At 44.7% G+C, this 13351-nt stretch overlaps 1 protein-coding gene across 2 annotated transcripts in view; it reads left to right on the plus strand.

Moving 5' to 3' along the window:
* The first annotated feature begins 4336 nt into the window (after window positions 1-4336).
* LOC147117420 (D-ribitol-5-phosphate cytidylyltransferase-like) overlaps window positions 4337-13351 on the plus strand; it is a 109007-nt gene continuing 99992 nt past the window's right edge. The window contains exon 1 of one of the 2 annotated variants that reach the window (XR_015078448.1): window positions 4337-4550. Coding sequence is in view for 1 of the 2 variants with exons in the window: in XM_085988396.1 (XP_085844522.1) it covers window positions 4503-4550 (48 nt within the window). In the remaining variant the exon portion in view is untranslated. The remainder of the gene's footprint in view (window positions 4551-13351) is intronic. The other variant, XM_085988396.1, reaches the window with a different exon arrangement.

The following is a 13351-nucleotide window of genomic DNA, read 5'->3' on the forward strand; positions in this document are numbered from 1 at the left end:
GACTTATCAACAATCTTCTTGTACGAGGCCCCTTGGGTCAGAGCGATCATAATATGATCGAGCTCTCAGTCGAGATGGAGAGTGAGGAAATTGAATCAGAGACTAAGGTCCAGAACTTAAATAAAGGGAATTACGAGGGTATGAGACGGGAATTGGGTAAGATTGATTGGGTGGTGTTTCTGGGGGGATTGACAGTGGATAGACAATGGCAAGCATTCAAAGATAGAATGGAAGAATTCCAGAACATGTTTATACCGGTTTGGCATAAAAATAAACCTAAAAAGGTGGCTCAACCGTGGATAACGAGGGAAATTAGGGACAGCATAAAATCAAAAAAAAGGGCATATCAACTGGCAAAAAAAAGCACCAGACCGGAAGATTGGGGGCAGTACAGGATACAGCAAAAGAGGACAAAGGGATTAATCAGGAAGGGGAAAATAGAATACGAAAGTAAACTTGCAGCAAACATAAAGACAGACTGCAAAAGCTTTTATCGGTATATCAGGAGGAAAAGACTGGTAAAATCCCAAGTCGGTCCCTTGCAGTCCGATTCGGGAGAATATATAATGGAGAATAAGGAAATGGCAGACCAATTAAACTCATACTTTGGTTCTGTATTCACAAAGGAGGACACAAATAACCTCCCAGGAATATCGGCAAACATAGGGACTAATGAGAGGGAGGAGCTGACAGAAATTAGTATCTCTAGGGATATGGTGTTGGGTAAGTTGAGGGGACTGAAGGCCGACAAATCCCCGGGGCCTGATAAACTACATCCTAGGGTACTTAAGGAGGTGGCCCTGGAGATAGCAGATGCTCTAAGGATCATCTTCCGGAACTCCATTGACTCGGGAACAGTACCCGTGGATTGGAGGGTAGCTAATGTTACCCCAATATTTAAAAAGGGGGGTAGAGAGAAAGCAGGGAATTATAGACCAGTAAGCCTTACATCGGTTGTGGGCAGAATGCTAGAGTCCATTATTAAGGATAAAATAGCGGAGCACTTGACAAATGGGGAAAGGATCGGACAGAGTCAACATGGATTTACAAAGGGTAAATCGTGTTTGACTAATCTGCTGGAATTTTTTGAGGAAGTAACTGGTAAAATAGATGGGGGAGAGCCAGTGGATGTGGTGTACCTTGACTTCCAGAAAGCCTTCGATAAGGTTCCACACAAAAGATTATCATGCAAAATTAAGGCTCATGGGATTGGGGGCAAAGTATTAACGTGGATAGAGAACTGGCTGGCGGATAGAAAACAGAGAGTTGGAATAAACGGCTCGTTTTCGGAGTGGCAGGCAGTGACCAGCGGGGTGCCGCAAGGATCTGTCCTGGGACCCCAGCTGTTCACAATATATATAAATGATCTGGATCAGGGAATTGGATGCAATATTTCCAAATTCGCTGACGACACTAAACTAGGAGGAGGGGTGGGCTCTGATGAGGATGTCAGGAGGCTACAGTGCGATTTGGACAGGTTGGGGGAATGGGCGGATACGTGGCAGATGCACTATAATGTGGATAAATGCGAGGTTATCCACTTTGGGGGTAAAAACAGGAGGGTAGATTATTATCTAAATGGCAATAGATTGGGAGATGGGGAAGTGCAGAGGGACCTGGGTGTTCTTGTGCACCAGTCACTGAAGGAGAGCATGCAGGTGCAACAGGCGATTAAGAAGGCAAATGGTATGTTGGCCTTCATATCAAGGGGGTTCGAGTATAGGAATAGGGATACCTTACTACAGCTGTACAAGGTGCTGGTGAGACCGCATCTGGAGTATTGTGTACAGTTTTGGTCGCCCCATCTGCGGAAGGATGTTCTTGCCATGGAAAGAGTGCAGCGGCGATTCACCAGGCTGATACCTGGAATGGCGGGAATGACCTACGAGGAGAGATTGAATAGTTTGGGCTTGTACTCACTGGAGTTTAGAAGATTGAGAGGGGATCTCATCGAAACATATAAAATTATGGCAGGCCTGGACAGGCTGAATTCAGAGAGAATGTTTCCAATGGCAGGGGAGCACAGAACCAGGGGCCACAGTCTAAAAATAGCGGGCAAATCATTTAAAACAGAGATGAGGAAGAATTTCTTCACTCAAAGAGTGGTGAGCCTGTGGAATTCCCTGCCACAGAGGGCTGTGAAGGCTAATTCAATAAATATTTTCAAGAGAGAATTGGATATATTTCTGAAGGCTAAGGGGATTAAGGGTTACGGAGAAAAGGCGGGGACGGGGTACTGAACTGGTAAGATCAGCTAAGATCTCAGATGAAGATCAGCCATGATCTCATTGAATGGCGGAGCAGGCTCGAAGGGCCGAATGGCCTACTCCTGTTCCTATCTCTATGTTTCTATGTTTTTATGTCTCTCTGTTCTTGCACCCCTTTTAAAATTGTACCATTTAGTTTATATTGCCACTCCTCATTCTTCCTACAAAAATGCATCACTTCATACTTATGCGCTTTAACTTTCATCTGCCATGTATCTACCCATTTCACCAGTCTGTCTATGTCCTCCTGAAGTCTATTACTATCCTCCTCACTGTTTACTACATTTCCGAGTTTCGTATCATCTCCAAACTTCAAAATTATGCCCTGTATACCAAAGTCCAGGTCATTAATATATATCAAAAGAGCAGTGGACCCTACACTGACCCCTGGGGGACACCACTGCACACTTCCCTCCAGCCTGAAAAACAACTGTTCACCTCTACTCTCTGCATTCTGTCCCATTACCAATATCATATCCACCCAACTACTGCCCCTTTAACCCCATGGACTTCAATTTTGCTAACAAGTTTATTATGCGGTAGTTTATCAAACGCCTTTGGAAAGTCCATAGAGACAACATCAGCCACACTACCCTCATCAAAGAGCTCAATCAAGTTAGTCAAACACGATTTGCCTTTAACAAGTCCCTGCTGGCTTTCATTTATTAGTTTTGTCCTCAAGTTTGCAGATCAGCCAAACTATTAATCCAAGTTAATCTTTGTTGGTCACTTTATGTCTTGCTACAGTGTGTGGTGGTTAATACAATGTGATGTAAACATCATGCACGTGTCAGCGTTGGCTCAGTGATGGCACTCTCGCCTCTGCATAGAAGATCACGGGTTCAAGCCGCACTCCAGAGATTTGAGCATATAATCTAGGCTGACACTTCAGTGCAATATTGAGGGAGCGCTGCACTGTCAGGGGTGCTGTCTTTTAGATGGGATGTTAAACCAAGACCCCATCTGCCCACACAGGTGGACAGAAACGATCCCGTTTGAAGAAGAGCAGGGGAGTTCTTCCGACTTCTCAAGGGCAATTAGGGATGGGCAACAAATGCTGGCCTTGCCAGCGATGCCTACATCCCATGAACGAATAAAAAGAACTTCATGGACAACATTTATCCCTCACACAACAGGCTTAAAATAAACAGATTATCGGGGCATTTATCTCATACGAGTGTTAAACATATATTATTTGTTCAATAAATCTTCTCTTCCTGTCTGGATAGCCAATAATAAAAATCATGCAAAGAAAGGCATACGTAGTCAAGAGTGAATAAAACAGTATCTGTAGTTTTTTGCTTTTGTTTTAGATATTCTGAAGTTTTGATTTAATTGTCTGTGGGGGGTGGACTGGGAGAAATGTCACAGATCTCTTCTTGAGCAAGGGAAGAGTTAATCAAGTGGGTTATACACAATCTATGGAAGATATTAGTATGGTGGCCTACACAGCCATCTTCAGTTTTTATTCCCTTCGATAAGCCTTGTAAAATACATTCCCTCTTTTCCTGTCATGTGTATTGGAGCCACATGGCAAAAGTGGTGACCAGGTTATCAACCGTAAGAAAGAAATTGGTGTCACAAAATGTAGATATAAAGTACAATAAAAGTTTTAAATGACTAAGAAAGTATTCAAGACAATAATACTGGTGATTTATAAAGCATTAATGTTTCACTTTTCTGATTTGTGATGTCATCTGAACCCTGAGTGTGCATTACAGCTTTGTACATACTCTTCAGCCAATTGTTATCTAACATGTATTGGGTTCCAATTTCAACTGCACTCTATTAACTCTTTAATTTTTTTATGATGTCATATATATACAGCAATGGAAGATTTTGAATAGCAACATCCTGCAGTGAACAAAACAATCCTTTTGTCCAACTATTCAACTGTTCAAGCAATTTATAAAATGTATACAGATAAAATCAGTGCCTGATGTCCCATTTAAATTCATATTTCCCATAACCAATGTGTGCAATATATCAGAAAATTTTTAATTTTTTGATGCATGTTTTATTTCAAACTATAAAATTGAACGATTGGTGGCACTTTGAGGTTCATTTGCCTGTCTGTCCATTCCTTTCATTCATTTAAGAAAATGCATTATAAAGTTGTGTCTTTGTTTTTAGGCAGCGGGGGTTATCAGACCACTTGTTTCCACTGTCGTTGCAACCAACCCAGAAGGCTATCTTGATCACTCACTGGAACGTACCAAATACAGGGCTAGTGAAATGCCCCAAGCCTTCACTTTTGATGTCATTTACAGAGCTTATCAGCAGGTAGGATTCTTACAGCTCATCTTGCCATCCAATGTTTCTGATATTCTGTGAGAATACGTTATGGAGTGAATGATTGTTATCTATCAGTTACTGTGTGTGTATAATTTTTTGTTTGTGTGTGTATTCTACTTTATTCTACGTTAAAGATGCTGTATAATTGCAAGTTGTGGCCATTGGCTTATAGTAACTCTGGCTTTTCGTGCAATGGTATTGATACATTGGTAAAGCTTCTCATTGCTCTCGTGATTTCTTTGTGCCTGTCTTTTTCAGTTTGCCACCAGATGTAAAAAGCTATGCTGAAATGAGATAGATGGAATGGGAGAAGACTTGTGTGGAGTACAAACACCTGCACAGATTAGTTGGGCTGAATACCCTGTTTCTGTGCTGTATATTCTATGCATACAGGCTGGGCTTCAGGCAGTAGCTCTTCTGTGCACAGGGAGCCTGCACAGGAGGGAATCCTAGCGATGCTGCAGTGGGACACTTGCTGCAGCATTAGAGGGGGAAGGAGTGATGGTTAAAGGGAGCAGAAGCTTCCTGAAGAATACCTATAGATTTTGTAAGCAAGGGCTCTGAATGAGCACAAATCTCATATCACTGCAGAGATGGAACAACCAGGTTCTCTGCCTCCTTTAGTGGCATGCTTCTTCCCACTATTGCGACAGTGTGCGGCCACCCGTCTTCTGTTCCTTGGGGTCAGTGGTACTGTGGTCAGAAGGTTGGAATTGGGCTAATTTGCCTAGTTTTGCCCTCTATCATTGTCTAAATGCAGCAAGATGATGGGTGGTAAGATCCCTGCTGTGTAGAAAAGGAAAATTTCCACAGGCTGATTTAGAGGCAGGGATCCAAAGGAAGGCCTTCCAAACCCATTTTACCAGCTCCACTGCCAGTATAATGCTCTATTTTGGATGGTATAGCAGGGGTAAGGCTACTGCTCTTCAAGCTGGTAGCTTTTATCCCATTCCCACATAAAAGTATTGAAACACCGAAGAAAAGGGAATAAAGTTTAATAATTTATTCATGTGCCCACACAAAGTGCTCTGATCTATTCTCTACATCTGTGCTTTCCCTTGACAACTGTGTAAGGTGTATGAGATCTACTATTTGATCTTAAACTGTGATATATGCTTCCTGATTGGTTGGACTAACTACGGTGGCAAGAGGAAGTGGGTGCTGTGAATTTGCTGAGGTGGTCGTGGTGTCCGATACTCTGGGTACAGAGGCCCCAGATTGCCCTGAAACAGCTAGGACCACGTGTGACCATGCAGTGGCTGCCAGTGTCTGCCTGTCCTCGGGCACTTGCTCAATCCTGGCCTGGCCTCAGTGGGAGAATGTGTATCCACCTTGAGGGGAACCACTTCATGGGCTCTTTCTGCAGCCACGTTACTGGTGCTGGGCACAGCAGCTGGAGACCTGATTGCCTCAAGGCACTAATTGCCTCCTCTGGAATGCCAGTTGCTGGGCTGATGCTGGATGGAGGCGGGACTGCTTGACACAACATTCTTTTGAAATGTATTAATGACCTGGACTTGGGTATACAAGGCATAATTTCAAAGTTTGCAGATGAAACAAAACTCGGAAATGCAGTAAACAATGAGGCAGATAGTAACAGAGTTCAGGAGGACATAGACAGACTGGTGAAATGGGCAGACACATGGCAGATAAAATTTAACGCAGAGAAGTGTGAAGTGATACATTTTGGTAGGAAGAATGAGAAGAGGCAATAAAATAAAAGGTACAATTTTAAAAGGGATGCAGGAACAGAGATACCTTGGGAGTCTCTGTGCACAACTCTTTGAAGGTGGCAGGTCAAGTTAAGAATGCTGTTAAACAGCATATGGGATCCTTGGCTTTATCAATAGAGGCGTAGAGTACAAAAGCAAGGAAGTCATGCTAAACCTTTATGAAACACTGGTTAGGCCTCAGTTGTGTTAAATTCTGGGCATCACACTTTAGGAAGGATGTCAAGGCCTTAGGGTGCAGAAGAGATTTACTAGAACGGAGTGACTCCTGCCAACGCACCGGAAGCTGCGCAGAAGCGTTCTGTGCATTAATCTGGAAATTTCAATGATGTTTCTGCTTGGCCCGCTCCCTGTTTCTGACATTTCAGGCCTGCTCCCTGTTCCCGACATTTTAGCCCCGCTCCGTTTTCCCGACATTTCAGGCCTGCTCCCTGCTCCCGACATTTCAGACCCGCTCTGTTTTCCTGACATTTCAGACCCGCTCCCTGATCCCGACATTTCTCTGTTCGCCAGAAATGCATTAAACTCAAACTGAGCCTCCAAACTTTCTCCAGACGACATGGTGTCCACGTTAATTTTATAAAGTTTCATCCCAATTTAAAAGTAAACAGAATCTATACAAAATATGACCGTGATAGCCTGTTCACGGAGCAATGAAGAGTCGCTGCAAATGGCTTCACAGCATATTATCACCCAACAGTTTGTTTTAAAAAATCGGATTCCAAAAAATCACAGACTGCGCATGCGCAACTACTTCTGGTTTGTTGGCAGCAGTCGCATCCTTACTAGAATTGTACCAGGGATGAGGGACTTCAGTTATGTGGAAAGACTGGAGTAGCTAGGGTTGTTCTCCTTAGAGCAGATTAGGTTAAGAGGAGATTTGATAGAGGTGTTCAAAATCATGGAGGGTTTTGAGAGAGTAAATAAAGAGAAACTGTTTCCAGTGGCAGATTGGTCGGTAACCATAGGACACAGATTTAAGGTGATTGGCAAAAGAATCAGAAGCGACATGAGGAAACATATTGTTGCACAGCAAGTTGTTGTGATCTGGAATGTACTGCCTGAAGGGGCGGTGGAAGCAGATTCAGTAGTTACTTTCAAAAAGCAATTGGATAAATACTTGAAGGGAAAATATTTACAGGGCTATGGGGAAAGAGCAGGGTAGTGCGACTAATTGGATGGCTCTCCCAAAGAGCCGACACAGGCACAATGGGCCGAATGGCCTCCTTCTGTGCTATATCATTCTATGATTCTATGTGCAAGATACAGTGTTGCCAATTTGCACTCAGTCCTCATCTTGGAAAGAACCTACAGAAAGAGAAAAAGACAGCTAGTTATAATGCACCCCCAAGACAATACCTTCAAAGAGAGTCAAGAGCGTAAGACATTTTATTTTGTTATACTGCTGCTTAATGAGTGTGGATTCAAGGAGGAGGAAATCAGGAGTGTCGGAAAGATGCAAAAGCTGAGTACCATGCTTCCAAGCTCAGTCTTGCCAAATCTTTCCAATACTTTCTCCTCCTGCAGACTCAGGGTCTTGGTGGTTGTAGGGCCTCTGCCTGTCATGGTCTTCTCCTGATGGTTATGCAAAACCTTAACCGGTGAAGAATATTAGAGGTACAACACTTCTGGTATTTGTGGTGACAATACTGAGTTGGAGCAGAACTTGCAAGTGTTAAATGAAAGGTGTTAGCATGTCACTCCAAATGTGCCCTGCACCTTTTATTGTATGTAGGAATGCTGGGGGAAGAATGCATGTTGTTCTTATCCTGTATTCCTGATGGAGAAGAGAGTAACAGCTTGCATGTCGCACCTTCTATGGAGACAGGCAGAAAGTGTACAAAAACACTAAGCAAAATATTTTATTCAACTGTATTTCCACATTTGTGGAATGAAAATGGTAAATATCAGTTCTGGATCCTTGGGGCTTCCCAGTAGTTAACTGGTCTTCCTCTTCAAAAGGCTAGCACGAAGGCAGAATGCCTGTAGCAGATGGAGTTAATGCTGAGCTTGAATGGTTACTCAGCTTTTGTGCAGCAAAGCCTTACAGCAAATTGGAAAGATTTACTTTAAATATTACCAGTATAATAAAATCATAAGATTTAGTGAGCAATTTGAGAGGCTTTGAAATTATATGTTAGTGTGGAGATTGATCAAGACTGAGAAAATAAAGTAATGGCTAGTTTAATTCATGAGGCAGCCACAAATATACAAATGCAAATGACAGGTCGAGGTACTTCAGTGTAAGGCAGTAACAGCCAGGGCTGTTTGTGGGTATAGAAACATAGAAGATAGGAGCAGGAGTAGGCCATTCGGCCCCTCGAGCCTGCTCCGCCATTCAATGAGATCATGGCTGATCATCCAAACTCAGTACCCTGTTCCTGCCTTCTCCCCATATCCCTTGATCCCTTTAGCCTTAAGAAATATATCTAACTCCTTCTTGAATATATTTAATGAATTGGCCTCAACTGCCTTCTGTGGTAGAGAATTCCACAGGTTCACCACTCATTGGGTGAAGAAATTCCTCCTCATCTCAGTCCTAAATGGCTTACCCCTTATCCTTAGCCTGTGACCCCTGGTTCTGGATTCCCCCGCCATTGGGAACATCCTTCCTGCATCTAGTCTGTCTAGTCCTGTTAGAATTTTATACGTTTCAATGAGATCCCCTCTCATTCTTCTAAACTCCAGCGAGTATAAGCCCAATCGACCCAATCTCTCCTCATACGTCATTCCTGTCATCCCAGGTATCAGCCTGGTGAATCTTCGCTGCACTCCTTCCATGGCAAGAACATCCTTCCTCAGATAAGGCGACCAAAACTGCACACAATACTCAAGATGTGGTCTCACCAAGGCCCTGTACAACTGCAGCAAGACATCCTTGTTCCTGTACTCGAACCCTCTCGCTACGAAGGCCAACATGCCATTTGCCTTCTTAACCGCCTACTGCACCTGCATGCTTACTTTCAGTGACTGGTGCACAAGGACACCTAGGTCTCGTTGCACTTCCCCTTCTCCCAATCTATTGCCGTTCAGATAATAATCTGCCTTCCTGTTTTTGCCACCAAAGTGGATAACCTCGCATTTATCCACATTATACTGCATCTGCCATGCATCTGCCCAATCATCCAACCTGTCCAAATCATACTGGAGTTTCTCGGCATCCTCCTCGCAGCACACACGCCCACCCAGCTTTGTGTCGTCTGCAAACTTGGAGATATTACATCTAGTTCCCTCGTCTAAGATCATTAATATATATTGTGAGTAGCTGGGGTACTAGGACTGATCCCTGCGGTACCCCACTAGTCACTGCCCGCCACTCGGAAAAAGACCAGTTTATTCCAACTCTTTGCTTCCTGTCTGTCAACCAGTTCTCTATCCAAGTCAGTACCTTGCCCCCAATCCTGTGTGCCTTAACTTTACACGCAGCCGAGCTGATCCTGTCCGTTTCCCACCAGGCAGATTAGGCTAAAATAACCCCCTGTCTGCAATTGTGGAAATGCTTCTGCTTTTAAAAACAAAACACTAATGCACATAACAGAATGCATTAAAAATACTGCAATGTAATATTTGGATTTATGTTTACTTGACAACAACAGTGTGCTGTCTCTCTGTAGCAATTTATGTTAGTTTTCCAGTTAATTCAGGGGTTTGAGTAAGTTGGGTCGAGTCCCATTGTGTGCCGCCACCTAGTGGCTATTTGGTACCTAGCAACTGCAGTAAAAGCGCAGTAAAGTGCAGTAAAGCACAGTTAGTGCAGTAAAGTAAACTACTGTATATTACAGACCTACAGTGGCACATGCTCTGGAAAGTATATTGTTCCCACGCCTGAGTCTTGGATATTATTTGTCTGTAAGTACTTGAGAATGTTATAGATGATTAGTGTACACTGTATGTTGCAGAAAATGCTTAGTTTGTAACTTTTCTCTGTAAGCAAACTTACACAGCTAGCCGTGAAGTGCTCGCTCTCTGTCTAGCTGGTTAACTAGTAGCTGTATTTTGATGCACTATGTACAGGGCTAATTTAAAGAGAATGCCTTCCAGTTTGCTAAATGTATATTCACAGTAAGCTGTGTTTCCACGTGTTTGGTAATTTACATGCCAAATGTACTGTGTTGCTCAGGCGTACCTAAATTTGTGTATGCATATCAGTTATGCGCTTGTATACTAATGTGTGCTTCCATTTCTGTGTTGTATTTCAGTTTTACAATAAGAATCTTTCAGTAAAGCTTTACAAGAAAAGTCAAGCCTTGTGATTTTTATGGGAAGATATCAAGTTGTTAGCTACCTGTCTAGCTCTGCATAGGAACGCGCTGCGAGGGCAGAAAAGTAAAAAGACAACAGCACAGCGGGCTCAAGCACAAGAAGATACCATTCAGCTACCATGAGTCTACGCTCAGGAAGACAATATACCATAGAGGACGTCGACCAGCCAATCGAGAAGCATGAGCCTCTCCGAGCAAATGATGTCAAGTCACAGTCCTCTAAAGCATCCTCTAGATCATCTCGGCGGTCCAGCAGACCATCGTCATCGACAGCTTCTGCAGCCGCCAAAGCAAGCTGCCCAGGCTCAATTGTCCTTCGCTGAAAATGAAGCTAGTGTGATGAAGCAGAGAGCTGACCTCGACACTAGTGTGATGAAGCAGAGAGCTGACCTCGATGCTAGTGCGATGAAGCAGAGAGCTGAGCTCGACGCCAGTCTCCACATTCTCCAAAGCCAGAGAGCTGCCGCTGCCGCTGAAGCTGAAGCTTATGAAGAAGGTGAGGAGAACGAAGGCGGGGAGCCCAGCCATGAAGCATATGTTCTAGAACAGCCCCTCAGTCCAGTGCAACGTACAAGTGAGTATGTCCAACAACACTCCAAATTGTTCTTCAAGGAAACATCCAGGTATCTCGATGCAGAACCAGCTACTCACCACAGTAGCAAACAGCCTGTTTTTGGAGACACTGAGCTTAAAGGAGAAGAAACAAGTAAGACTTACCTGCAGAGACCTCCACAGCACTCGGCCAATCCAGCCAAGCAGTCCTCACCCGAGCCACAAGGTGCACAAGACCTCGCTAGGTACCTTATCCGCCGAGAATTGTTAAGTTCAGGCCTTCTAGAATTTGATGACCGTCCTGAAAATTATTGGTCATGGAAAGCGTCCTTCCTGAGTACCACCAAGGACTTGAATCTGTCAGCCAGAGAAGAACTAGATTTGATGACAAAGTGGCTCGGAGCTGAGTCGTCAGAACAGGTGAAGAGAATTCGCTCAGCGCACGTCCGCAATCCCACAGCAGGCCTCAACCTGGTTTGGCAACGTCTCGAAGACTGTTATGGGACACCAGAAGTCATTGAACACGCAGTGCTCAAGAAGATTGAGGACTTTCCGAAGCTAACCAACAAAGATAATGTCGAGCTCCGAGAACTGGGCGACATTCTCCTCGAACTGGAGTGTGCCAAGGGAGAAGGTTACCTGGCCGGCCTCTCGTATTTGGATACAGCTCGTGGGGTAAACCCAATAGTGGAAAAGCTCCCCTACAACCTTCAAGAGAAATGGATAGCTAACGGATCCAAGTACAAGGAGGACAATGGAGTGGCATTTCCCCCCTTCTCTCTCTGCTCCAGGTTCGTCCAACAACAGGCAAAGGTGAGGAATGATCCAAGTTTCACTTTCTCCACCTCCAGCAGTTACGCTCCTTCGAGAACAGAGAAACCCACAAAGTACAGCAACAAAGCCTCTGTGAGCGTGCACAAAACAGATGTTCCAGCCGAACCCTCAGTCAACCAATCCAGTTCTGCTGGGAATAAAGTGGATGACCCAGATCGTCAGTGTCCAATACACAAGAAGCCCCACCCACTCAAAAAGTGTCGAAGCTTTAGAGACAAGCCTATTGATGAGCGCAAATCATACCTGAAAGAGAATCGCATCTGCTTCAGGTGTTGTGGGTCGACTGTGCACATGGCGAAAGACTGCAAGGCGACAATCAAGTGCTTTGAGTGCAACAGTGAAAAACACATCGCAGCCCTGCATCCAGGTCCTCCTCCTTCAACCACCGAGAGTGCTGCAGTTGACAAAGAGGATAGCGGGGAGCAAAGCGAAAGCACATCTTCTTCAGTCACCTCCAAGTGTACAGAGGTTTGTGGAAATGCAAGCAGCCCACGCTCATGCTCCAAAATCTGCTTGGTTAAAGCATATCCTTCAGGGAGAAAGGAGAAGGCAATCAAAATGTATGCAGTGCTTGATGAGCAAAGTAACAAGTCTCTAGCGAAGACAGAATTCTTCAATCTCTTTGAAGTCAAGGCCAGCGCAGCTCCGTACACGCTAAAAACCTGTTCAGGGACAACAGAGACTACGAGTAGGAGAGTTGGGAACTTCATGATCGAGTCCATGGATGGGAAACTACAGCTTCCCCTCCCCACCTTAATTGAGTGTGACATGATGCCAGATGATAGGATGGAAATTCCCTCCCCAGAGGTCGCACGCCATCAGCCCCACCTACAGCCAGTTGCCAACAAGATTCCAGCTGTGGACCCAGACGCTCCAATCCTCCTGCTCTTGGGAAGAGGCATCTTAAGGGTGCACAAGGTGCGTGAGCAAATCAACGGGCCCCACAATGCTCCTTATGCGCAGCGGCTTGACCTGGGATGGGTCCTCGTGGGTGGAGTTTGCCTGGGAACAGTGCACAAACCAGCGGGTGTCAACTTCTATAAAGCAAACGTGTTGCACAACGGTCGCACATCCTTTCTCAGCCCATGCCCAAACAGGATCCAGGTAAAGGAAGACTACGATGGCATGACGCAGCATCATAGGTCAACCTCCTCTGCCTGTGAGGAAGAGGCAGGCCTCACTGTGAGCACAGACAGCCTAGGATGCTCAGTGTTTGAAAGGTCCAAGGATGATGACAAGCCAGCACTATCCATGGACGACAAAGCTTTCCTAACCATCATGGATGAGGAGGTTTACCAGGACGATGGACACAGCTGGGTGGCACCCTTACCATTTCACTCTCCCAGACGCCGTCTTCCGAGTAACAGGGAACAAGCTATGAAGCGCCTCTGCTCACTCAGGAGAACACTGG

This window comes from Somniosus microcephalus, chromosome 5 (genome assembly GCF_052327205.1).
Source record: "Somniosus microcephalus isolate GS21.2 chromosome 5, FLI_Smic_1.0, whole genome shotgun sequence".
NCBI lineage: Eukaryota > Metazoa > Chordata > Chondrichthyes > Squaliformes > Somniosidae > Somniosus > Somniosus microcephalus.